This window comes from Opisthocomus hoazin, chromosome 15, assembly GCF_030867145.1.
Source record: "Opisthocomus hoazin isolate bOpiHoa1 chromosome 15, bOpiHoa1.hap1, whole genome shotgun sequence".
NCBI lineage: Eukaryota > Metazoa > Chordata > Aves > Opisthocomiformes > Opisthocomidae > Opisthocomus > Opisthocomus hoazin.
The window spans coordinates 17,633,493-17,660,899 of NC_134428.1; the positions used below are offsets into that span (position 1 = coordinate 17,633,493).

Below are 27,407 nucleotides of genomic sequence, written 5' to 3' on the forward strand. Positions count from 1 at the left end.
TCCCCCCTCCGCGGGTCACATGAGAGGGGCGGGCGGCTGGGCCGAGGAGGCGGCTGCTGCTGGGGCTGAGGCAGGGCTGGGCGGAGAGGGACGGGCAGAGGCACGGGACGCGGCGGCGGTGCAGAAGGAGGAGGAGGAGGAGAAGCGGCCGGGAGGCGCCGAGCACCGCGCAGGGGACGCCGAGCGAGCGAAGCGAGCCCCGGGCCTCCCTCAGCCGCGGCCCTTGCGGAGCGCCCTGCCTGCGGCCCCAACATGGACGAAGAGGGCGGCGGAGGTGGTGGCGGTGAGTGGTGGCGCTGGTGCGGAGGGGGGACGCGGCCCCTCACCTGGGCGCCGGGAAGGGGCGGCCGGGGCCGGGGCGCCCCGCTCCCGGAGGGCTCGGGGGGGCCGCGGCGGCAGCGAATGTCATGGCCCCAGCGGCGGGCGAGCCGCGGCCCCTCCGGGCGCAGCTGCCCGCTGGTGCTGTGCCCCCGTCCCGCCCGGCGTCCCCCCGGGCTGAGGGGCCGCCCCGGGCGGAGCGAGTGCCGGGCAGTTCCCGGGAGCGGGGGAGCGCGGCGGCGGGGGCTGGCCCGTTGCCGGCGGCCACAATGGGGTCTCTGTGGCCCGCGGGCGGGAGGGGTCAGGCGCGGGGGTGCGGGGGCTCGGCGGGGCGCGGGCAGGGCAGGTCGCGGTGACAGCCCCGCGACATCGCTGTGTGCAGCTGCTCCTCTGCGGGGGGAGAATGGTGTGGCTTGCAGCGTGCGAGCAGTGAAAAGAATAATTAAGCCCTTCGAGGGCTCCGTGCGTGTCGGCTTAATGGAGGCTGCGGAGGCTCGGCGGTAATCCCGGGGTGGCTCACCCGGTTCAGGCGAGGGAGGCTCTTTCTGGAGGCAGCGTTGTTAACGTCGCGCGGTAGTTTGAGAAAATTCAGACGCGTGTCTTGGGGGAGCTTTTATTTTTAATTTTTGCCTTTCGGAGACCGGCTTGCGCACCGTCCTGGTTTGAGGCACCGCAGACTTGGGACCCGCTTCCCTGCTTTAATGTGCAATGCGTTTGGTGAGCGCGCGGGTGAAGCTGCTGCCCGCAGTAAGCCGTCCTGCCGTGCCGGCGGGGGCCGCCCGGGGGGCTGCCCTGCCTCCCGTGTGCCGGCGCGGAGAGACGAGGGCCTCTCTGAAATAAAATGCTAAGCAGGCGGCGTCTGAATGCGTTTCTAAATAGGTAAAGTGAGGGCTAAGCCTCGTGTGATTAATAGTTGCACGGTGCTTGCTAATTCTAAATATAATTACTAGCACTCGGAAATCAAGTGGGTGTGGTGTTTGTTTTGACAACTTGGAAAAAAAAAGCTGTGATGAATCAGAAAAATAATCCTTCAAGCAGTCGTCTGGAAATGTGGCCGTTTCTCAGCAGACACTTCTGCTCATTTTGTCAGTGATAGACATAAAGTCTTTAAAAAAAATCTCAAAGAGGAAAACGAAAGGCAAGACAAGCCAGTCCTGAAAAGTTGTTATTCAAAACAGTTGAACACTGTAATTGTACAGAGCGGAAAGCTCATTCGACTCAAAATATGTTATTTTCACAGTATTATGGACTTGCATCTGCAGTTAAGGGAAGTGAACGTGCTTGTTACTGGTACTAATCCTGTGTAATGTAGTACTTAATCACATGCAAGATGTAAACTAGAAAGTGGATGAGTTGCTGAATCAATCTTTCATAAGGGTTTAAGCATTTTGAAGTTGGATTTTCATGGGAGGAAGAATATTCAGGACCTCAGGAGGAGATGGTCTGTATTTAACTGAAGGCTGGTGAAGTCATATTTTCACCTAGCACATAAGTGAAACTGTTCTTTTATTTATAACTTCATATTGTGCTAATAAACATGCTGCTTTTTTTAGGTCAAATTACAGTATAGTTTATGTTCCTCCTTACTTGGCTTCATTGTAAAACGAATGTAGGTTAGTGAGACTGGAAATTTTTTTGCAATCAGTGTATTTGATGTTTTATGTTGGCTTCTTGTGAATATTGCACTTCTTGAATAGATCCAGTCTGGCTTTTTCTTATGGACCGCTGTCAGTTTGGAACATGAGGATTAGTTGGATCGTTTCCAGCTAATGAATTGGTATTTTGAATTGAAAGCATTTTTTTAAATTGAAAGTTTTTTTTTTTTATTTTTAACAATAGAAAGCATGTGGAAAGTGTGGTTTTGACAGCCAATTTTAAAATACTTTGGTGTCACCAAGTAGTGAGACTCATGGGTTACCAAGGGAGTCTGACCGGGGCGGTCCAGTATTTTGAACTCTGTAGGACATTTGCAGTCCTTGAAAAATTGACATTATTGAGTGAGAAACTTACAGCGATAAACATATCACTGTGCACAGGTACTTTAGGAAGTATGCAAAATTATTTGAGGACTACACAGAATCACCCTAATTAGAGACTTGAACTAGATAAGCATCTAAATATCTAGGACATTACACTGTGATTCAGAAGATAAACTGCTATTCCCAGTTCAATTCTGCCTGCTGGCTTTCTCTGCAGTTTAGTTTGCATCCTCTGCTTCAGTTCGCGTATTTGTCAAATGGGGTCAGTTGTTTTACCACCTCTGATAAGAACTGTGAATGAAAACAGAGCTATGTAAAGTTAGCATTTATTATTTTAGAAGCACTTGATGGAAGAGAAATGTTAGTTAAGGGAATTGTTCTTAGTACCGCTTTCTCTTTTGTATGTGGAGCCCTAAATAGGGGCATGCGTTTATGTTCTACAGTCCACTTGCGCGCAAGCCTCCCATTGATTTCAGCAGAGGCTCTGTGCATGGATTATTGATGCGATATGATCCGAGTCAGTTGGTGTTTGTCTCAACCTTCTTTTGTGTTCTGATTGAAATATCTCTCTGGTTCGCTTAATCCAGGAAACTTCTCCTGCTCCCTCTCCTCACTTGGTTCACAAATGCATCTTTTGTGATTTGACCGAGGCTTGTCTTACGTGCGTACTGTTAAGTGGCAGTGGTACCAGAGAAGTGAGACCCTCATGTTGAACAATGCTGTTGGCAGCAGGTGGTGTGATTGCATACTGCTAAACTGTAAGCGATCTTCTGTATAACTTGGAAATATGGGAACAGTCAGCGTGGGTCACTTGGTGCTGGAGGCGCAGAATAGTACTTCTCTTTGTTTTCCTGAATTTGAGTCTAGTTATGCAGCAGAGCTTCATAGTCCCTCAAATTTAACTCCATGCCATTCCTCTTGGAAAAGACTGCACGATCAAGTGTTTATCCACTTCTGTATGTATGTATGTTCTGAGCTATCTCTACAAAGGGTCTAAAGAGACATGCCAAAAGGTTAAAATCCTGCTTGTACTTGACAAACAGACAAAATTACAGCACCAGTTACGGCAGTGAGGTTTCTGTGCTGTTCCCCAAACTCTGTGCTTTATTTCTGAATTTTGAAGCTTTTTTGGAGGGTGAGAGAGCAATTCAGTTGCCAAGCTCTGTTAGTTGTTGGCTGTACTTGCCACGGATGGTGCCAGGTAGCACGTTGATTCTGTTATGTAGTCAGCCGTTCACGAGCAACTAGACTGAGAGACGAGATCGTCTCGCAGAGGACTTGGAAGAATGGATTTGCTGCCAAACCAGATTTAGCAAGATGACTTCTGTTCTTCAGCAGGGCAAAGCAGTTATCCATTTATAGGTAAAAGCTGTTAAATGTAACAAAACCCACAGATTTTTCTTAGAAAAATGTTGTAAGCTTGATTAAATACGTGTGTGTATATATATATCTATATATATCTCTCACCTTTATACACAAGCAGCCTGTTCTTCTCTGTTCTTTTCACAGCGTAGTATCTTTCAAAGGTAGATGTTAAGTGGTGTCCTCATGCTTATAGGCTCTGCATTTAAGACTAAATCTGCATGTTTTGTTTATAGTAAAAGAAACTCATAAAAAAAAAAGAAATGTATTTTAACACAGAAGAATGTTAAATATGTTTCACTCTATACTCATCAAAGTAGATAACTTGTACCGGTAGTTTGAAAAAGTCATCCCAGAAGTTCTTTGGAGGAGGGCTTGTAGTTTTTGAATAACACTCTAGGGACATGTGAAGAATATAAAAATGCACCTGAGTGTTAGACTGTCCACCTGGGTTGATTCTAGGGAGAGAAAAAGAGCAGATACAGGGGTAGAACACAAACCCCTAAATTACATAAATATGACTGCTATCAGCCAGCAGAGGTTCACGCTACATCTCTTTTTGCTAAATAAATATTTCTTCATGATAAACTAATCTCACATTTGTACAGATTTCTTGTCATCTTAGTAATATCTTAATTTTTAGCCCAAAACACATTTAATCTGTTGCCACTCTAATAAAAAATACCATAGTAAAATATTAATAATTACATTGTAAATATTAGTTTTCTGGTGGTATCAGAAAGTAGACATGTTAATTGCAGTTAACACTTTAAGTTTTTTCTTAGTCTAGTGTTCAGTATTTTTAGCTGTGACTTGGAAGCAAAATGTGAAATTTTTGCAGATAAACTTTCCAGAGATTGTTGGTTGCCAAACTTGATGTGTTGTTATGTGGTGACTTTTGCTCCGCGGTACAAGTCTGCGACGCATTCGGTAGATCAGTATGCGTATCACATAGCATCTGTGTCCGCTGTTATGTCTAGGAAAGAAAGCTGTAGGATTTACTTGCAGGAACAGAGCGTACTTTGCAGAACAATGTCTAGGAATCATAGTAATAGCCATGTGAAAGTGGGCTCCCTGTGTGCTACTGTTGCTGAAGTGATATTGCAATCTTTTAATATCAATGGAGTTATAGGAGCTTTCACCAGTTGAGGGGCCACAGATCTGGAGGCAGCACGCTGTTTTTGCAGGATATATTCTGCAGTTCACATTGCATTTCTCCATTCCGTTACATTTATTGCCTCTTTGTAGAATTTTGAACACTTTTTGAAGGGAAAACGAAATGAAATACATTGTGGCTTTCCTCTGTTTTCTTCTGCTTGCTGTCTTTTTATCCTACAAGTCTCTCCTTTCAGAGTACAACAGAAAGTTTTAAAAGCTCTAAACTGTTTTGCTTATACTGTAGCTCCACCTTATCTGCTGCTATCTTTTGCTTGCTTCCTTTCCATCCTAATGCAAACATGCTTTAATCTGTTTCTTTTTGCACCCCATCTTTGTCCCCATTAACTTTTTGAACTACCACCCTATCTCATTTTCATGTTGAAAGTCATTGAATGAGCTGTTTGCAGTTACTGTTTGAAGAGTATCTCCTCCAGGTTCATCCTAGGTCCTTTCCACACTTGTCCTCACCCCTTGTACTCGGTACATTCCCTTCCTCCTCCTCCTCCTCCTCTTCTTTGTCCTGCCAGCTGCCTCTAGTACTGTTTACTATGCTTTTCTTTTTGAAATCTTGCTCTTTCTTGGCTTCTTTGACTGCTCTCTCCTTGTTCCTCTCCTATCTTGTTCATCGCTTTTTCATTTGGAAGATGGTCTTTCTGCTTCCAACTTTTATGAAGATTTGCAGGACCCTGTGCTTGGTTTAATGCTCTCTTCCTCTCTACATCTTGTTTCTGGATAACAAAATTTGCAAATAAAATTTGAACTATCGTATTTAAACTGATGACTCACAGCATATACTTTGTGCTCTGGATCCAGTACCATCTGTCCCTGCTAAAATGTTGGCTTGTTTGACATCTTAACATTGCATTGTCATCTTGAGCTTAATAAGCCTAAAACAGGGCTCTTAATGTTGTTTCCACCCGCTGCCTTTTTTTGGTGTTTGTGGATGCACGCTGACATCCTGAGTGGTTATTGACAAGTAAATAGTTAGAAGTTATAATTTATTCTTTCTTAAAAAATAATCTGTAGAAAAGTTTTAATAAAAATGGCAGTAAAAGGACAATGCAAAAGTACTGGTACACTTTTGCAATCTTAAAGTTATGAAATAAGTTAATTTTCCTGTTTGAATGCACAAATAGATTTAAGCTGGCTATGGGATCACACATTACATTTTCTGTAGATTTCTGCATGGGATTGGCATGTAGGATAGTGTTTTGTGACGATTGAATGAACCTAGAAGAATTGTTTCCTCATCTTTAAAGTAAAGTGATAGTTAATGACATCTGCTTCACTTTGTCTCTCTGTAGTTCATGAGTCCTTAAGCGCATATGGAAGGATTGCACTTATTTTAATGAAGAGTTTGAACACATTGACCATGTGCTTCATTCACAGAGGACAAAAATAAGTACTTAGCAGCTGGTTTATTAGAAAAACCTGTCAACTTATAGAACTGTAAAGCACGAATCCCATGGAAGTAAAGAACATGTGACATTTTACTTCGGGATTTACAGAAGCAACGGAAAAATTGTGCAAACAGCCATAACATAGGCATTTCTGATTAGTTTGCTGTGCATTCTTTTAAAGCAATATACTGTGTAGGAAAGGTGTGTGACTTGGGTATTAAAAGTGTATCTGATGATGCCATTTGTGTTACTTTAACATCTAGCAAATTGTTTTTAATTGCATATGACTTCCTTCTTTTAATTCCAGCAATTTCATGGGAAAACTTAGTATTGCAAAGTTTTTGGACAGCAGTATTTCCTCTTAGTGGGATAGACACACAAAATCCACTTGAAAACCATGTGTTTTGTGGTCCTCTGAGATTTGCCTGAAGAAGGAAATGGCTTGACCTATTTGGTTGCTATGAAGTAAAAACATTCTTGTGTTTTTTTTTTTCTTTTTTTTTGGTGAACATCTGTGTCACATTTATTTCATTACTTTCTGAGGTTCTTTAAATCCATTATTTGGCACTATAAAGTTTTATTTAAGGAAAATAGTGATGCATAGCTGCTTCCACAATTTCATTGAAGTTCTGATATCTGCTACCTGCGGGTAGTTTTTCCAATAAAAATTGACATGTTAAAAGGCAAACACAAACGTTATCTAGTATTTCTTAGAAATAAGTATTTGACAAACTCAGTAGGATCTCATGGAGTTAACAGGAAATGTTGCATGCTGGAAGCTTGTGAAATCTAAATCAGAATCTCATCTAGGATATGGAGTACTGAAGATCTTTGATCTAATTTTTCAACAGATTGGGCTTCTTGGCGTGGTTTTACTACTAAGCCTCATTTTCAGATGTTCTGTTTGCTGTAAAAAGAATAGTTACCTTATGCCAGGGCTATGGAGGAACTGTGAAACTGATGCTGGTATTTAGCAGCCCCATGGAAGTTGTACCAACAGGGACAGATTTTACTGCAAGACTGTTAACTAATAATTCTTCTGAATTTCATAAGAAAATTCTTCAGTAAGAATTGAAGAACAGTTCGTTTGTGAAGGTTGAGTCTGAATTCAAGTCTGGCTTTAGCTATCATGTCCAAGGGCCATCTCAGCTGGATTTTGAGGAGCTGCTGCTGTTCTTTGCAAATGCAGGTCCTTAATACAAAAGGAGAAACAATCGTTGATTTTTAGATGAAATACCTTGAGTTTCTTAACAAAACAAAAAAGCTGTGTGAAAACGATGAAACACAAGTTTGCTGACTCTCAGGATATGCAAGAGGCTGAACAATGACTGTAGGAATTAATTTCAGTGGCTCTTCTACGCAGCTACCGGTTCTCACATAGCTTGTAGGAATACCTACTCCTCAGTTAAATTAGATTGAAATGGAGTGCTACGCTAGGCATGCTTTGGCAGAAGGAGTTGATGGGTAGGAAAAGAAATGTGTCCAGTCTCTCTTGTGCTCGCTCTCGTTCTCTCACACACATGCACACACAAAAAAAGGCTGAAAAAATTGGCATGTGCAAGTAGGGAACTGCCTCCTACTGTTTTCTCTGAGAGGAACTGTGAGATGTAAGCATTTAATGAGTCACCTCTACATTTTTATACAACCGCCTCATTAACAGTCAGTGTAACTTCTAGCATGGAGATGTGGTGTGGTTCCCCCCCCCCCGATCTGATTCATATTGCCAAATACCATTCAGGTTGTTTTCTTGCTTAATTCCAAGTATTCAGGAGTCTGTTTGCTGTTACGTTTTTGCTTTCATGTACTGTAGATATCATGTTCCTTAATAAGATCCTTGTTTAGCTCGTAAGTAGTGTTGTCTGTAGGGTCAAATTCTGACATAAACAGATCCTGTTGCCTTACTGCAAGAGAGGGGGAATTGTCAAAGGAGACATTTATAATTGCATTGGATATTATAAAATAAGGAGTTATTGTTGCTTGAAGCAGTATTTCTTACATTCAGTAGTCAGATTCCAAACAATTTTTTTTCTTTCTTGCTCGTGTGAGTTTTGGACTAATGAACTTCCTGCCTAGTCATTCTAATGCACCGAGGAGGAATTTTCCCACCAGGCTGTGTACTCTGTCTGGGTACGCCTTTGACCACTTGCAAATGCAATTTTTGAATTTGTAAAGCTGCTGCATTTTTTTGTTTCAGTATCTCATAACTGGCCAGCTAGGAGATGTGGAGGAAAGTTTTCCCAGGAAGCTGAGGTTAAACCAGGTGGCTGCAAGAAGAGACGGTGGCCCTGGTTACGAAGAAACTCCGTTCCTTGGGAAGAACCTTGCAAGTTCAATGCATTCTCTGACCATGAAACTCCTACTGTGTACAGGGCAGGGGCTTGGTCCTGCATAGGACCGTTCTGAGTCTTTCCTGAGAAGACCAAATGGACCTGACCCCTTTCTTGTACGTGTGAAGTGCTCAGCTGTTGCTGAGTGCCCACACAGGAGCTGCTGTGTACAAACCGTGTAAGCTGATGATCCGTTATAATAGATCTGTGGACTTTATTGCATGGGGTAGGTGAATGTGCGTCAATGTATTGTTCTGTGGTTCAGCCTTTACTTTTTTCGTATTTTTGGTTCTAATTTTTAGTTTTCTTTTTTATTTTCTGTTTTCTTTTAATTGAAAGGGTTCTGCTTGGGACCCACCCAAATCAAACAATATTTCAGGAGTAACCTTCAAGAGCCTCTGTCAGGCTGAAGTAATCCTTGGTTTAGTCTTGCATTTTGTGACCCCAGTATATACTAATTTGGGAAAACTCATTTTGCCTGTGGTATCTGTTACATAAACACCTAAATGAGTAGTCCATGTTATGGAAGTGTATGTTTATAGTCCCAAAAGTAACTTCTTTTGGTTTATAGAGCTTTATTATTATATAACTTTTGCAAGTAAGTTTTGACCTACCGTACCACCCGTTTATTTATTAAAATTATCATATCACGTGCTTGCAACATTTTTAAGCAGCATTGAACATTCATCTGGGGACAAGGAGAACATATGTGCTTGTTTTCCCACCATTTCTTATCACTTGTGCTGCTATTCCTGAATTGCAGTTTGGATAGAAACTGTTTCCTAAGTGGAAGTTGAAACTGGTAGCCAAGGTTAGTCAGAGGCAAAGTTGAGAGAAATGACTGTTTTGTCTGTGAGAATGTTTGCAATCACAGAAAGCAGAGATGAAAAGGTTTCACATATGTGACTAGTTTGTTCTTGGTGTAGGTGTTGCTGATGAATTCTATAATCTGGGAATCTCAGACTGGGTTTTACGCCTATCTTCTATGTATTATGTGAGGTCAGCCTTTCTAGGCAGCTTGTGACATTTCAGTTTGCTGTAGATGTTTTAACAAGGATGGATAAATGGAGCATATGGAATTGATTGTTTTTTTGGCTATAGGAAGTGGATTTTTATGCATTAAATATAGTAACCTTTTTTAAATATCTGATAGGAAGCTTCCCCACCCCCAGTGATTTTTTTTTTTTTTTTTTTTAAATCAAAATACTTGTAGCTCTCTCCACTCTCATTTTGTGCAATGTAAGTTGGAAAGACTACAATGTTTAATCTTGGTCTTGTACCAATAAATGACATAGTATCACATGAATGTTTTAAAAGATTAGGTGGTGTTTTATAAGAGCAAACATAAAAATAAGACTAGTTTAAGTCTTTCTGCTGTGAATTCACCGATATCCAAAGTAAAGAGAGTATACGTTACGTTATTGTTCTTATTTTGCTGCACACTTATTTTCCTTTTGTATCTTCTACCTGTATTGTAAGCCTGAAAAAGTAACTTGTGTTATGAAGGGAAAAGGTTGAGTGAAACTGGTAATCCAAATTAAATACAAATAACACTCTAAAGTTTATGGAGCCTGTGGGTGGGTGGACTTGGCAGATATATCCACTGTGGTATGTTAGACTTGAAAGACCATATGGAGATGATTATTTTCTGGCATTTTGTAGTAAAGGTTTTTGAAGAAGGATTTTTTTTTTTTTTTTTTTTTTTTTAGAAAAGGAGTGAAAAAATAGGAGGAATAACTTCAGTTTGCACCGAGTAGTAAAATAGTTTGTTGTAGTAGCATATGGAAAAACAATTTGTTCAAAGGTAAGCTGCTAAAAGAAGTTCTCCTACTGTTTTCGTATTGGCTCCCTTGTTTTCTGAAGGCAGCCAAAGATCCTGTGCAGCTGGGACTAATACAGGATCCAGCTGTAACTTTTTTATTGTTGCTCAGATGTCCGGTGATGGTCAAATCTAAGTTATTGTGTGGAAATTCAGTAAAGGAAAAGGGTAGGGTGGGAAAAAAGTGACTCTCTATAAAAATATTCCAGTAAAAGCAACAGGAACTAGGAGTATCCATTTCAGAATTCTGCCATAAATCCCATCCTGAAATACTTAAACGCCTTCAGATTTTACTGTAGACTTTAAGTCATCTAAGAGTTCTTGGTTTAGTTTTTAAACAGAAATCAAGATAGTTGATTGGAGTGGAAAGGTGGCCCTTCTTTTAGATTACGTGTGGAAGAAGATACTAGTTTCTCATTCATAGTACAAGGTTTTAATTAAAACAAAATTCTTTACTCTCTTTAAAGTATTGGTACAATATGTAATGCTGCAATGTGGAGTGTATCAAACAGGTTTGATTTTACTAATTTCACTTATGCTGTGTGTCAGTAGTCTTTGTTTTACAGAGCCTAAGCATGTAAGGAGGGGAGAAGATGAATATTTTTCTGTAGAGTTTGATTTACCTTTGGTATATTTGGTGCTTCCAACTCTGTAGATGATGCCTTGGATTGAGATTAAACAAAATAAGTGAGCGGTACAGCAGGTGTATGGAATGGTGAGAATACTTGATGATGATCAAAATAATGCGTCCTTTTTTCTTTGAAAACAGTTTGGGTTTTTTCCATGTTAAAAAGGTCATATTTCTCAAGTTGCTTTATAATGTAGCCAGTCATCCTGTTTCTTAGTGACTTGAGGCCAGTGATGCCAGAAGTGCACTGTCCTTGAGGTATCTGCTTCCTGTCCAAATCTTCCTTCCAAACTCACCTTGCTGATGGAGCCCATCAGATGGCTACCTGAACTTAAGAATTCTTTTACTATTACTCTGAGTCTTTGATTTTGAACGTCATTACTCAATGAGTTTGTAATTATGTTAGTCTAATTTAAGAAGTTTAATAACAATAGTACACAAATTACAAGTCCTAATTGACTGGAAGAGATAGCTTGAAATACTATAAGTTATTTCCATTACTAGTGACAGTGAAAAGAGTTTTAAAACACGGCTACTGTTGTGAGAATAATCCTGATCAGTATTAGAGCTTGCCTTTCCATGTGCCTTAAATGGTTGTTAATATTAATTCTTGGGGGGGCAGGGAGAGGAGGGAAAGAAAAAAAGGAGCAGAGGAGAACAAAGGAGAAGGGTTTGTGGTTGGTCTGTTGGCTGCTGGACAGCCTGGCATTTCACCCCACAGTGCTGAAACATAACAGCAACAACAATTTATTTTCCTTCCTGAGCTAGTAGGAGCTGATCTGTGACTTCAAAGTGGAAGTGAAATGTGGACAGAATAGTGTGCTTTGAATGCGAAACACTTCTAACGCGAATCAATTACTATGCAAAAATATCTATGATGTCCAAATAACAATGTAAAATGTGAGAATTTTTGGAGTTCTTGAACGTGGCCGCCAGTGCCATTTGTAAGAATGAGGAAGTTCTGTTTTGGTGGCAGGGCTGCTGCAGTCTCTGGGTGAGTGACGACAGCAGTGGATACTGTTTGCATGGTGACTGAATTAGCTCACTGTCAATGTGTTTTGTAAACCTGCAACCAAATTTGTTTGTTTGTTTTAAATTGGCATGTATTTCTCCTGTTTAATTAAGCAAATGATGACACTTACTTTGCTCTATTACTGCATTGGGTGATGTATATTGTGTACCGATGTTTGGGCTTTGGTTTGATTGTTTCCTCTCCCAAACACTCCTTTATTTTATCTTCTTTTTATTTTATCTTCTTGTTTAATACAGGATTAAAAATTAATACAAGGCAATTAATTGTTTAATTAATACCAGGCAAATAATTTGCTTTCCCTACTTTTTTTTTGACATTGCAGTGATTCAGTAAGCAATACTACTTCATTTTATCTTTGTTTTGCAAGAATGGTAGTCAAAGTTCTTTTCTCCCAATTTTTAAGGGTTATGATCTTTTTGAATTGTGAAGAGCCTAAAGGAATCTCTTTCAGTGTAGTTGTCTTCTTCAAGTGCAGGTCAACTTACGCTGCATTTTGCAAAATTGGTTGTATGTAAACTCTGCCAACGTCAAAGACCATTGAAATACAGCAACTAGAATAAGAAACTTTGCTTGCAGATTTAATTTAAGATGCTTTGGCTGTATTCATGACATACTATAAGGAAAATTCAGAAAATATTTGTGGCTTGAGAATAAAATCTGCCAGCTAAATTGAAGAAAGTAGTATGATAATGTCTTGCATCTTTGATAGAGCGAACACTGCATTTCAGCTGTTACTGCACTGTATTTTCCTCTGGAGCTGATAGGGACTGGAGAGATGATTTTTCTAACCTGAAGGGAGAACGTCAAGAGGTCCTTCTCACATATGAGAAGTAATAGTATGACAATTCTAGCAAAGTTTTGGCTTTTCACTACCTCATTTTGTTTCAAAGAAAGGGTTTCCTGCTGAACCAAACACATGTTAGCCTGATAGCATTTTCCTGTATTTGAATTGCGAAGTCAAATGACTCAAAAAAATTTATGTTATAGTAGATACAGGGTTTTAAGATAGAATATGTGCATACAATAAATCTATTCAACTAATCAGTCTGCTTCCTTTCCATTCCACCCCCTTGCAGCTGGAAGTTCATCAGCTTCTCCTACTGTATCTAGCTTCCACTTGAGACTTTTTGGAATAGAGTTAACAGTGGTGGCAGGCATTAATGAACAAAGTCGTGATTATGTTCTGCGGGTCTGTATAAGTTGTCATTTTCCATTGCTACTAATTCTTATGGAAACTATGTCATCTATCTACTATGAGCACATTATGTGTGCCATGTAAAGTTGCATGCTGCAGCATTTAGTAAAAACATGTATGTCGTCATTAAATGAGTGGAAGATATTTTTCGATTTCATTAGTGACCAATCTGGCATTTAAAATGGAAAATTTATGGTAAGATTTTGTTTTCGTTTAGCTAGGATAATGCAGGATAACTAGACTTCCATTGATAGTGTGTAATTAATTACACTTTGAGGTTCTTTGGTGTATGATGAGACTTTTTTTAAGGTGTAACTGTGGAAGAATTCAGGAAAAAAAAATAGATGCTTCCATTTGTCTTAGCAGTTGTAGCCCTTCATGATAAAATACTTAGAGTGAGTTCTAATGGAATCTAACAGTCTGATTAAAACTTACATAACAGTGATTTTTGTTGACTTTTTTTCTTTAAAGGATCAAAATGTAATCTTTCAGAACTAGCTTGTGGACATTTAGAGATACTGGCTAAACATCTGCAGCTTTAGTTGATTATGGCACTCAGGGGTTCTGGTCGAGCTTCAAGTACTTCAACAAAGTTTTAAGGTCCAATTTATGAAGACATTGAAGAGATGGTAGGACAGGTGCTGTACTGAAGAATCTTTTGGAACTAGTTTTTGTATAATTTTGAAGGGGACTGTAGACTGCTGCCTGTCCAGATGTGTGCTGTCAGGATTAGATGATTGTTGGTGACAAAAATCTCTGTGTAATAGTGCCACCACTTGTATTACCAACCACTTTTCTCGGTGGTCAAGAAATACTTAAAACAATAAAGAGTTTATCTGTGAATGGCATTTGCCAGGTGGTTTGTACTCACTGCTATGTTGTCCGTCTTCATGAATACGGAAGAATCTCCAAACAGCATTAATAGGTTTTCTCACTACTTACTGCATGAGCTGTGTCAGCAGAGTTGCGGACGCTGTTGCTGCAGACTGCTTAACGGAAGTGACAGCTTGGTATTTCTGGTTGCCCTAAGGCGAATTTAGGATGGTTGCAAGTATGTTAATATGAGTCAGATTTTTTCAGCCTTTGATACACAGTTTGTCTTTGTATGGTGAAAGCTGGTGCCAGGTAGAGCACTGCTCCGAAGAAGAGACTAACTCTTTGGAGATGTGTTTAGCAGGGGCTACGTATAATCACATTGTCTGTGAAGAGGCTATCTGCAAGTAAAAAAAAAAAGAACAAAAGAAAAAAAAGAAAAAGATTCGCTGTATGTTTTACTCACTTAGGAAGCAACATATTTGATTGTTACCTTTCGTGTCATATTGAGGAGTAGAGCAGAACTAAAGCATTTGGTCCCACTCAATTGTTTCCCAGTCAACAAAAATGTTTCCTATTTGAGCACGGCAGGATGAAGTGGAAATCTGAGAAAGAATGTTTATTAATAGGAGCAGCAGGAGCTGGTGGATTTAAAAAGAGGTTGAGGGTTGAACGCCAGTTAGTTGCTTAAAGTTTTTAAATCTCTGTTCATTTTCAGGGAAAATGCTGAATTTTATATGCTGTACATCAGAGACACTGAGAATAATAAAGCTAAATTGCTTAGATCTTTGAGGTTGTAGGGATATTGGTTTTTTTTCTTGTTAAGTACTTAGATGAGAAAAAAAAGATTAAATTATTTGAAAATAAAGTACAAAAGATTTTATGTTCAGATTATTTTTCACTGATCTCTGGAAGGAATGCAGAGATTTTGCCAATATCGGGCAGAAAAACAGCTTAGAAAGGGCAATGTAATATTTTAGCAGATCTGGCTGAAACTGTTAAAGCAAGTTTGAATAGGAAGAATGTGTTTATTCAAATGAGTTTTTGATCAGCATGCCAGAAGGTCTGCTTGGAGTATGAAAAAATCTTTGTAACATACAATTTATGTCTGCACTTAAAAGAATTCAAGCATACATTGAATGTTCTCTGTTTTGGAAGTATGGTGAGCCAAATTTGGTATGAACTGCTAATGGTCTTTTGGCAAGCAAGGAATGGGAAACCAGGGGGTTGACCTTACAGTAAGTGGATCCATCCAGCAAACTTCTTATCAGTGGACCAGATAAAAAGGTCTTTTGTATCTGGATTAGTGACATGTCAAGCTAATTGTTTCATGGTGTGATGGCAACCAACAATTCACAAAAGCTAGATATAATCTTTTCTGAGGAATCTGAAAATACATTACAGTCTTAAACGACGTCTTACTATTCCTTCACTAACAGATCTGTGAATAAATTCGTGACCTCTCTTAGTGCCCTTTCAGGCTACTGGGCACGTGGCCAATGGGCCTGTTGATGTAATAGCAAAAAGCTGAAGCAATTCAAGCCTGAGATGGCCAAGAAGCAGAGTGCTGTATTACCTGTAGGGAGTTTCTCTCCAAGTGCTGCAGATCAACGGTTTCCATAGCAGGTATTGGGGGTCACTTTTTTAGGGCAGACTGCAGGGACTTCGAAGGCTTGCACAGCATCGGGCATCCCACTGTGCACAATGTTGTGCATCCTGGAATTCGTCTTGTTCTAGGGAAAGGTGAATGCTACTCGAGCAGTTATTTGGTAGGTGAGCAGTCCTATGTGGTGTGCTGTAGCTGCGTTTTGGAGTCATTCTTCAGAGAGCAAAGATTGCTTGCAAATCCAGCAGTTGCTCCACCTCCTTCAGTGTGAAACTGATCTTGGAAAATGAATAAATAGAAAGCTTCTGCAATAAATACTGCTTCTGAAATCTAACTCCAGAGCTGTGTCAGGCAGGGATGGGGGAAGGGGAAAGGTGAACTTTGCCTTGCTTTTTCTGAGAATTGGATTTGTGTGCTTTAGAAACAAGCCAGCAATGCTAAGTAACTGGCTAATGCTGTCCACTAAGGAGTGAAGTACAGCGAGCAGCTCCCTTACTGCCAAGGGTAGATGTTACTAGAAACTTGTGGCAGAATGACTGTCTGAGCCCCAAATGTTTTGCTGGGCACACAGTAGGTCTGATGAGCTGTGCTGGAATCCCGAGCAGAATTCAAGAGTATTGCTGGTGGGCAGCCGCTGGGGCTGGGTGCTGGGACCCCTCTGCAGCTGCTCAGCGACATTCCTGTCAATTTTCCATGCTGCTACTTGAAATGGATCTGACAGGAATGTCTGCTACTGCTCTCATGTGTTTGCTTTTCGAGTCTTTTTTCCAAGGTCTATCCTAGGAAAAAACGTAGGTGCATGCCAGCCAACCATTTCCTCTTCCCAGTAACTGGGGGTGCTGTGGGAAACACAGCCGTTTTGGAAGGACAAAGCTGAAACACATTGCTACAATTTTATTTTTTTTTCCTTCTCATAACATTTCTAAAGCTGAAGGGATCAGCGTGTGCTTGTTCGTCTCTTCCGCACCCAAGAGATGATGAAATGATCTCTGCTTTCAGAAGGAGTTGTCCCGTCCTTGGTCCGAGATGCTTGGATCCTGGAGCTGAAAGCCATCTAGATGGGCAGCAGGACATCTGTGGTTAGTCCAGTTGTCCACAGGGACTACTGGGAGTTGTGTACCAGTGGGAGATGCAGTATCCCTGCTTTCCTTTATTATCCACACATCCTCCTTGAGATTGTTGGGAGACAGAGTCCTGTCCTGGTTGACATGGAAGAGGAGCTGACAGAAGGGGATTTGCTCTCCTGCCTGTAGTTTAAACTCTGCCTCACACTCCTCAGAGTTGCTAGGAATCATTCGAAATCTTCTAAAGTGAACACAAGAGCCAAATCCTGGTCAGTGGCAGCGGTAGTTCAAGCAATGCAGCTTCCCAGTCTTTATGGGCTTCCAGTTGTTGGCCCTGTTTTCCATCAGCAGCCTGTGCTGGTCACTCTCCCATGCTGGTCAGCTGAAGGGTACGTACAGGACCACTTTTTTCCCCCGTAGAGAAGGGTGGCTGTGGTGATGGTTGGTGAGCTGGAGGTAGTCCAGTGCTAACCATTTCCGACTTTACATGAAAAGGGAATGTAGTATAACTCTCAAAGGTTGATATTCTTTGCCAAGTTTCTGATCTGGACTTGAATTAGATAATATCTTCATATTATATAGCATGTCAGTCTGTTGAAGACTCAGTGGAAATCTGATAAAGCTTGCTTACCAGAAGTTTTGTTGTCTTGCAGTTGTTTAAAACTAAGCTGTTTTTGAATTATTGTCAGCATTGCCTGCATGCTTGGCTCAATCAGAAGTGAACGGCGCTGTTGTAGAAATTGGCCATGGGACCCTCAAGTCCCTTTCCATCCCATTCTTTGTGTAATTCTCTGTAGTAGTACGCTGCACTTTTATCGGGCAAAATCATAAATGCTACAAGTTAAAACGTACATGCCACTTCTATTCTGTGGCTTAAAAGATCTCACTCTTGGAAAGCTATTCCAGCTACGCTTTTTAATGTCAGAATTTTCTTTTCCTGCTGCAGACAAGCAAAATCCATGGCTCTTTTGCTGCCCTTTCTTTGCACTGGGATGAATGAAGGGTTTTAATTAAATACATGATATCTTTAATGTGTCACTTAGCTGTGCTGTGCATACTTGGCATGGTGATCTGTTCCTTTCACCCCCTAGATAATGCTGAGGGGGAAAGCCCCGATTTCCTTCCCAAGACTCCCACTTAAAATGTGGCTGCTGTTGTTCTGCAGTGCAAGTGGATGCATTATTTGCTATCAGCTGTTACCCATGGTCACTCCTGGCGTTATTGCTGGATCATTCTCTCACTCTGGGGTGCTAAATTTTCTTGTGACCTGGATCTTGCTGTGAAAATGAAGAAAAGAAATTCAGAATTTTCAGACTTTATAAAGATTAAATTTTATGTTAATGCCTACTGTAATGTGATATACTGTAAGCAAAGGTTTTCAAATGCAAACAGAGAAAATTTATTTGGTATCAGCTGTAGCACCAAATAACCTACCTATTTGTTTCTCCAGTTTTGCACATATAAGTGCTCCATAGGGAGAAAATTATTACTGAGTTCTCCCAAAATTCTTTATCTGTGAGACTCTGCATTGCAGCATGCGCATTGGGGGTGGTGGTGTAAAAAATAGTTTGATTCTGTTTGACAGCGTTTTGTTGAGCTGATGCAGTGTAAAGAAAAGGCTTGAGGCCTCTTTATTTTTGGAAGAGTAATATCTGTATTTATACTGGTGGTGTTACTACACAAAGCTGATTCTGATCGCCCCTCCCCTTTATTTCCTGTGGGGAAAAAGAAATCAGATCCAGTCATTTTGTTAAAAACTGAAAAAGCAGAAAGCCGAGTAAGAAGATTTTAAGGCAATGTAAATGCACCATGGTCCCTAAAGCAGCAAGACAATGCAAGACTGTGCATTTTTGCTCATGGTGCTTGGCACTGCGAAGTATTACATTTGTCCCACATTACTGTGACGTTACTGTTTTCCCCATTGACAGAGGACTGGAATGTTAAAATGATAGTATAAGTGACAGCGTATAGCTATAACACTGTAATCAGAGTGGTGATTCACCAGGTTTCTTGAACAGTAATTGGTAACTGATGCTAATGAAGGCACGTATTATCTTGGATAGTATTTCCTATATCTGTGCTAATCTGTTCATAACCCTCTCTGAAGAACACACCACTACAGTGTGGTCAACATCTCCCTTTATAATTTCCACATTAGCTAGCAGAAATTTTTTCTGCACTTCTTTAAAATATGCATGACCATGCATATTTTAACACTTTGTATTATTAATGTGAGTATTAATGCATTTGTGTAAGAGACTTAGAATGTGAAGTTAAACTCAGCTTTCTTTTCATATTCATTAATTTGTATTTACATATTTTTAGAAAGAAAAGTTGGCCTAGAAGCAGCTTCTGATCTTGAAGCAAGAGTAGAGAGAGACTTCAAAAGAAAAATGCTCCTAAAGGAAATCCACACTTATCTATTTTTAATATCGGGTTGAACTACTTTTAGGATTTGGCAAATACAGCCTGTAAGGGTGGCGTGTTGGGGCTGAGCTAAGCTGGTTTTAAGGCTGGCTGACGTCGAGGGTGTTGCTGTCCCCTGCACCTCCCTGTTGCCAGGGGTTTCTGCTGCGCCTGCCATGTCAGCTTGCGCAGTCCTGTGGTCCCTCAGGGAAACCATTTGGCCTGCTAAACTGGTGGAAAACAAACCCCCCAAAAATGAGGTCCAGCCAGAACTGTATATCCAGGAGCAGCAAGTGGCAAAACGATATAGGGACATATGGGAGCTGGTACCAACTCGCTACCTGTGAAATCTCGCTCAGAGCTGGTCCTGTGTGGTTTTTCTGCTTTCTCCCCAAGTGATGTTCCTTTACTTGCTTAAAGGTGGTTCTTCTACTTGGCTTTCTAATGGAAATACATAAAAATGATGAAATAAGATACATTATTGAACATAAGATGTAAGGGAGGTAAATAAAATGTAAGTGTGGCCTTCAGTACTGTCTGTTCATAAAAATAACAGAGCGTGGACAGTAAAAAAGAAATACTAGTTAATGGAAACCACGCTGCTTTCAAATGCCAAATGTCTGTGTCAATGGCATAATTGGGAACTAAAAAGCAAGGCAGGTGTCTCTCCAGTTCTTTCCTTGGGCATATCTATATAGCAAGGTGAAGATCTGAAAGCTGTTGTAAAGTACCTGTTTGTGCTTTGGTGCTGTTAAGAAGGGCAACTAACAGCCGACACCAGGGGCTGGCAGCTCGTGTGAGAGCTGTAAAAAGCCTTTATACTCTTTTCTTCCACTGCACAGCTGTTGTTGCTCATGTTGTCTACATACACAGTTTGTAAAGATACATATGCTGCAGTTGTTTGCTGCAAACTGCTGTTCCATCAGGTGGAAGAAATGCGTTGACTGTGGTTTATACTTTATGGACAGAAGCATATTTGCAGGCACCATGGCGAGACAGCGCTCTTCAGTGTGCAACAGCTGAAACCACGTGTTTTTTGGGAGGCAGGTAAAATACATGGATTGGATTTTTTTTTTTCCCCTCCAAATCAGTGTGATCTGGACCCTAATTCTGCACAATTTTGGAACTGTCTACTTTCTGCTTGACTAGGGATGTTAACACTATTTAAATTGTATGTGGCTATTTCTGATCAGGACAAAAACATAATCTTGCCTTATTTGAAGTCATTCATATGGATTATAACAAATACTGTTAGTTTTTTACTGGAAATTATTTCACACTTGGCTGTGCAGTTACCCTCTGTTTCTTTTCTGTATAGAATAAAAAATTATTTAATATTTCCAATTTTTTATGCTTTTGCTTGATCTTTCAAAAAAAAAAAAAAAGATGGTGAATCACAGGTATAATTAAACCTAAGTTGCAGTTGAAGCAAGAAAAGAAATCTTTAAAGGTTTTGCGGGCCACGTCAGAGAGAAACTGTTTCCCCTGAATTCCTGAAAACATATTTTTATGCAGTAATAGAATTAATATTGTTAGGCTTTTTTCCCCCCACATATTATTAGAACTGCAAAAGGACATCATCTTAACTATAACTTGCCTGCAAAGTAACTCCTTACCCTAGAGTGAAAAATGTTTTCAGCAACATCTTGTAATGGTGGGATTTCCGGCAGCTAAACATTAGAGTGGTGGATGTGAGTTTGAGCCTCTCTGCTGGGTTTAGCCACTAATGTGCCCTCTGGCCACGGTGTCCCTTGTGACTGAAAACTCTCAAAATAACTCTGCAAGCCATGGACTCGGTCCTAAATTCCTTGTACCACTGACTGGTAATTTTTGTATGTGAAAGGATATTGTGTACAGGATTATTTTCCCTCTTAATGGAAAGCGTGATCGCTCGTATGCTTGACCATGTTCAGCGGTGACTAAATAGCAAAGATGAATGCAGTAAGGTAGTTAAGGAAGCAACCAAATCCAGCTAATTTTACTGGTTGAATTTAGTACGGCTATAGTTTGTTTTTGCGCTGTGAAATAAATCTATTCAGAAGGATGTCCTCCTACAAAAACTTCTGTGGAATTTTTAATAGCCACAAGTGGTCACAGCTTTGTTTATACATCTCATCTGAAAGCTGGAAAATGTTCCTATAATTAAGTTTAAAAAAAGGGAGCGTGTAGGGGGAAAGGAAGAGATAGCCTGAGAATATCCGTTGAGGCCAGTGTTCTGAGACAATCAGATTTGTTCTCAGAGGTGAATGTGTATTTTTTCAAAGGCCAGAAGAAACATGTCTACCCATTCTGTGTATGGGTGAGGATAGGTTTGTTTAGTTTTAAGCCCCATGTTGTGTAAATATCTTTACACTTGCAAGATGTTTCAGTTGCAGCAAAATTAAATTCCATCTAGTTGTTCTTTGCTTGGAATGGAAATACTTAAGACCACCAATTTGGGGCTGACAGGGAAGAAGGAAAATATTTATCTTTATGAAACCAAAGAATTTAGTTGAGCAATGAGAGTCAAGGAGTTCTGTTGCTTCATAAGTGGGGTTACAGAATTAGTGTTTTAGCTATCGTTCGATATTGTTAGATGCTTGCTTTTTGCTGGCTGTGGATTATTTTACTGTATTCTCTTGAGAGACTGAACTCTGGAGTCAGTTGAAGGGGTGGAGTGAGACTGCTTTGCACCTTGGCTGGTGACTGCTGGTAGAAAGGCTAAGAAGTAAAAAACCGCCAAAAACAAAAACAAAACAAACAAACCAAAACAAAACAACAAACAAACAAAAAACACAAACAAAAAAACCACAAGAGTTTTGGTTCATATAATACCATTGGAGAGCTGGAAAGGATTTACTTTTTGCTGCTGAAAAAGATGAAGTATCAGGAGTATGGACTTGGAAAGTAGTAGATTTCTGTCTTCTGTTATGTGATTGGCTCCTAATTTTCAGTAGTTTGTGGGACTTTCTTTGCAAATTGATCTGTTGCCATTCTTTCTCAGTCTGGAAAAGACTTTTCTTTTCTTGGTGCCTGTTTGCTCAGAAATGCTGCTTATGTCTTCATAAATCTCTGAGTTCCAGACTAATGCTCTTGTTTTGCTGCTGTGCTTTGGTTGTCAGTCATGGAAAATTATTTAACAAAGTGACATCACAACTGCAGGGCAGTACACTGAATTCTGGGGCAAGCTACAGTTTGAGTTTTATTTGTTTTTTTCTAACACATTTAGAGTAAAAACAAACCTGTACTAACAGTGTGTATTCCAGTAAGTGTTTGTTTACAGGAAATTCATTGAAGTACATTTAGATCAGTTACAGTAATTGTGCAGAGATAGGCCAAGTTGGAATATATTAAATTTTGGTTTGTGTGTGCTGGTAGTAGGTGTGGTAGTAGTAGCAACACATATGGTGTTGTGTTTTCATCTCTTACTACTTGGCCAAGAATATAATTTGTACTTTCAACAACTTTGTTCCTCAAGAGTAAAATATCAGTAGGTATATTGACTTTCTATTTAATAAATGAAATGCAGGAGTTTTAAAAAGAGGAAATGCTCTCCCTGTATGCGAAAAGGTTTTCACACAAATAACTTACATTAGAACATTGTCTTTATTTAAAGATTAGAAGATAGCATGAAAGCATGCTGCAGCTGCAGTTTGTTCACTATACTGAAATGCTTTTGTTCGTTTTTAGTAATACTAAAGTTCATGCTAACTCCTCCCATCCTGTCTACTTTGTGTTTAGATTGGTGAAAGACAAAAAAACTTGGAAATGGCTTAGAGAAGACAGCTATAAAATTTGTCTTACAGAACAAGTACGTGATACGTGCTCTGTGAGCTCTTCTGTCTGGAGGATTATGAAGTATTCTAGCTGCTGAAGTGAAAAAGGTGGCTTATGGAAGGGGTCTTGCTAGGGCAGATCACCACTTGTCATGTAGCTGCGATATTTGCTTAGGGCTGTAAAGATGTTTTAAATCTGTTGTTCTTTGGCCATTTTTGTTTCCCCGTTTGCTTGCCATGAGTCTAACATCAGCCTGGAGGCCAAACATCTCAGCTGTGGTTTTCAAATTATTTGAATAAATAAAATGAATATTTTTCTTTTCAAACTGGAAATATTCGAAGTGCTTATGCCATTTTCTAAGAACACCTGGGCACCACAGTGCTACAGGTTTGCTTTTCAAAGAAAATTACTTTCAGGCTCTCGCTGTGGTCCCTGCGTTGCAGGTTGCATAAGGTACCTCGTGCTCAAATTGGAAGGACTGGTTGCCATTTGAGCCTATCACTGAGGAAACATTTTACCTATTTAGAAATAGGATGTAGAATTTTTAATGTTTTCTAGGTGTTTTTGAATCATTAGAGATCAATAAAAAGCAAAGAACAATTGATGTGAAAAGCGGAGTAGATCCTTACTTTTTCTTACCAGTAAAGAAAAGGTTTAACTAATGGTTGGTGCCCTTCTGTGTTAGCGGTGTTTTTTTTTGTTTTTAGCTGCAGCTGAATATCTTCCACTCTTTCTTTCCTTTCAGGTAAGGTAGGCACATCCTCCAATGTTAATATTTCAAAAGCCTTCATTGAAATACAGAAATACTGTTAAATTTTGTTTTAAGATGGGAGAATTGAAACAGCAGGGACAATAGACATAAAGTCATGTAGCCACCTGGAGCAGACACAAGTTGCAGGCTGTGATGCCACATACAGTCTGAAGAGCCTTTGTTTTTTTTGGCGAGTTCATTTTCCCATTGGTAAGTTTTCTCAGCACGGACAGCAGTGCTGGAGAAGGGAGGCAGTGATGATACACAACCTATAGCAGGGTGAGAATAAGGCAAACATCTTCAATATCTTGCACACATGCCAGTTTGTGGTGACGATAGGATAGTGCACTTAGAGGCCATCCTGACAAGCCAATCTGTGCTGGTAGTAAGAGCAGAAGTAAAATAATGACTATACCAATAGTTTCTGGAAACTGAGCAGTACTGTAATCCCTGCTCAGTTGTATCCTGGTTCTTTTACGCTTATCAAAAGCTACTGGAATCTTTTGGCTCTGATATTGATACCGTTATTTAAAGCTGTTGCATTAATGTGCATTTTTCTCTAAATGCAGTCTTCTAAGTGCTCTCCAAGTGCAGAATCTTCTTTTCCAGCAGACTTTTCTTGTCTTGCGTCTGGCAGATAGATAACTTGATGTTATTTCCTAATGCAAAAGGCAGTCTGACTCCATTTAGTTTATTTCCTTTTTGTCTAATGACATCATTAATTATGCTGCGTGGGTTGTCTCTCTGCTGTGGCTGTGATCAGAGGAAAGGAAAAAACACAGCAGTCAGTCCTTGGGTGCTGTAGGAAAAGGATTGAGATGTTTGATTTCTTTTCTTTGATGGGTTGCTTGAGCACAGAAAACAGTCACAATTCGTGTTGATTCTAAATAACAATTTCACTTGTTCCAGATATTCCAAACCTGTCACTAGGAGCTTTCACTGCACGGTAATGTAAGGGAAAATAAACTGCAGTGCTGCTCGCTGACGTTCTGCTTTGGGAAAGAGTTTGTGATAGCAGCTAATCCAGAGATTTTGTAACTCAGCTTGAAGAAAATTCAAGCACCCTCTATGAATTCTAAATATTTAATGCTTAAACATTATTTTCTGTTTGGGTTCTCATTAGTATTTCCAGTTGCCAGCGAAGATGAGAGTTACCAAAATGCCTGCTGTGGCAAAAAGTTAAGAAATGAAGAACTCTACTACTGGTAGTGCCAAATTTTAATCTAATTTCATCTAGTGATGTAATACTACAAATATGCTATAAGGAGACTTGAGCGTACTTCCTAGCTAAGAGAGTGACAGTCTTCAGTTCTTTTATTGTCAGTCCTCAGTTATCTAATTGGAATATTTGTGGTATGTGTATGTACATAGTGTGCATGTAGTCATAAAATCTCTTGAGTCTTGATGGTTTAAAATCTTACAGTGTACATGTAAGTTGTGATGTAGGCACACGTGTTTATAAGGTTTGATACAAAAAGAATCTGATTGGTATTTGCATGTGAGGCATTTTTGGGAGTGGGTGAGTTTCTGATGAGATGAAGGGCAAAAGCAGGTAAACATATTGTAATCTGGTATTTGTTCAACAGAAGACTGTCATTTCCTTAACTGAGAGTAATTTAATCATGTTTGTATCTGGAGTAGTTAAATAAGATTATTTGCCATAATTACTTCATGTCTAACAAGGACTGTTGCCATTTGGATTTTGTGTTATGATTTGAATCCTAAAAAAAAAGGAGCTTAACCACTGGATGTTGAAAATAATCAATATATTTCATTGTTGAGGTTTGAACAGAGGCTGTGTTTCAAATGTGTGTTTAAAAATATCCTGTGAATCTGAACCTTTGCTTGTGATCCTGTTGCTACAGTGTGCTAGGTGTGTATATGACACAAAACCCCATCTTTGGCCATGCCAAGTGACTGCATTTGTTGTGTATTGCTGTTGTGACAGAACCATTTAAATATGGTAATAATTATTTTTGTTGTTCCATTTTACTGAGCTAGAAGGAAAAGCTGTTCTGTAATTAAGGAGCTATTTCCAAGAAAGTGGGGAGCATTATAACTGTTATTACAGGAGCATTGCAAAGGAGGTGAATGTTTGTGGTTGATACTTAGTGCTGTACAAGAGTGAGAGTAATCTCTGTCCAGGGAAGTTTCTTGCTAGGGAAAATCTAATTGCTCAAAAGAAGCAGAGGTTTTGTGTGAGTAACTTTTGACGTTTGCTGGTTGTCAGGCAGAGGCTACAGGGTAAGGCGCTGCTGCTAGAGGGATTGACAGCCATATGAAAGACAGAAACATGTTTGCATCTTCAGTAGCAAGTAATTTTTATCAACAGGGTAACATCTTTGTTTTAACATAGCCAAGGAGAGACCTAAAATTGACTTAAATACTTCATATTCACTTAATAGTGAACCCGTACGTTTGTGATACTCTGTGTTAAATAACTGATTCTGACTGTGTATTTATTTGTATATCCTACTGATGGAAAGTATTTACTGTTAAGGATGTCAGTAGTGTTGGACTTACCTGCATCTCTGCTCTGAAGCAACCAGGTGAAGGGGTACTGCTAAAATTCTGATGTTGTCTGAAATGAGCACCAGGATACACATCTTGGTAATGAGTTGTATATCACTTTGGCTTTTCTTCGGCTTTTTTTGCCTGGAAGATAGTCATGCCTTTTGAATCACAAATCATTTACATGAAGAATTTTGGTCTGTTACTGAAATAATTGTACTCAGACTTGAGTTCAGCAATTAAGCTGTAGAGCCAAATCTTACCACATATTATACGATAACAAGTTCCATTTGATTGTCTTTCTTTCTTTAGAAGGATAGTTTCTGTCCATAGCCATTCCTTCAATTACCTTACTATTTTATAACATAGAATTGTAATAAATTAGGTTTGGGATTTTCCCCTCCTCTGAAAATGATCCCAGCTAAAAAAAAAATACCCTAATGTTTAATGTAAACTTGATTAGGTTTATTCAGTTTTCTGTGATGAGGTGTGTTTGCAAATGCTAAAAGACTGTACGTTTTGCTCTATTCCAGTGCCTGATGACCTCTCCATAGAAGAAAGAGAAGAGCTTTTAAATATTCGCCGCAGGAAAAAAGAACTGATTGATGATATTGAGGTAATTAATTTATCTGTAAAGATCCTTAGAAGACTGCTCCAGCAGGTTAAGTTACGGTAAACTGCATATCTAGGTGTGAATTCCGGGTAATGTTTTTAAAACTGTATAAATGGCTTACGCTAAATCTTACTGGTAATGAATAGGATTTATGCGTCATTTCTGTGCTTTTGAAAATGGTAAGTTCTGTCTTTATGTAATGCAGTATGTACATATGTACACATTTGATTTGTGTAATCAAGAACTCATTAAACATCAGCTCTGCGAACAGGATAGGAGTGAGAAATCTGGGTGAAGAAATCTTATACTGAAATTGCTAATAGCAATTTGGTCTTGATGCTCTGAGGTGCACACACTGGGAGTACAGATCCACGTGTTTAACAGTCATTCAGTTGTGGTAAAACCTTCAAGCTAAATATCTAAGGAAGACATAAGATTAATCGCTTTTCTTCAGGTGACGAGCAAATATTAGAAAATAAAACCTAACTGATTGTATTAATATATGACAGATGATTTTAAAAAGCATTTTAATGTAGGTTAACATATTGTCCTTCCTTCTTTTGACAGAGATTAAAATTTGAAATTGCTGAGGTTATGACAGAAATTGATAATCTGACTAGTGTAGAAGAAAGGTAAGTAATGCTAACATATGGACATAGTTCAGGAAG

General features: G+C 39.7%; 1 protein-coding gene and 1 long non-coding RNA gene across 3 annotated transcripts in view; one reads left to right on the plus strand and one right to left on the minus strand.

The window, feature by feature from the left end:
• Window positions 1-4: 4 nt before the first annotated feature.
• The window catches only part of CYTH3 (cytohesin 3), a 52,190-nt gene continuing 24,787 nt past the window's right edge, over window positions 5-27,407 (plus strand). The window contains exons 1-3 of one of the 2 annotated variants that reach the window (XM_075436189.1): window positions 5-283; window positions 26,660-26,742; window positions 27,307-27,371. In XM_075436189.1, coding sequence (XP_075292304.1) covers window positions 253-283; window positions 26,660-26,742; window positions 27,307-27,371 — 179 coding nt within the window. In that variant the 5' untranslated portion in view covers window positions 5-252. Of the gene's footprint in view, window positions 284-26,625; window positions 26,743-27,306; window positions 27,372-27,407 lie in introns of those variants that run through there. The other variant, XM_009934160.2, reaches the window with a different exon arrangement.
• Window positions 6,229-15,846, minus strand: LOC142363249 (uncharacterized). The gene is made up of 3 exons (XR_012765620.1): window positions 15,609-15,846; window positions 14,091-14,433; window positions 6,229-7,409 (listed from the first exon to the last, which is right to left on the minus strand). It is a non-coding gene; the product is annotated as an uncharacterized LOC142363249 (long non-coding RNA).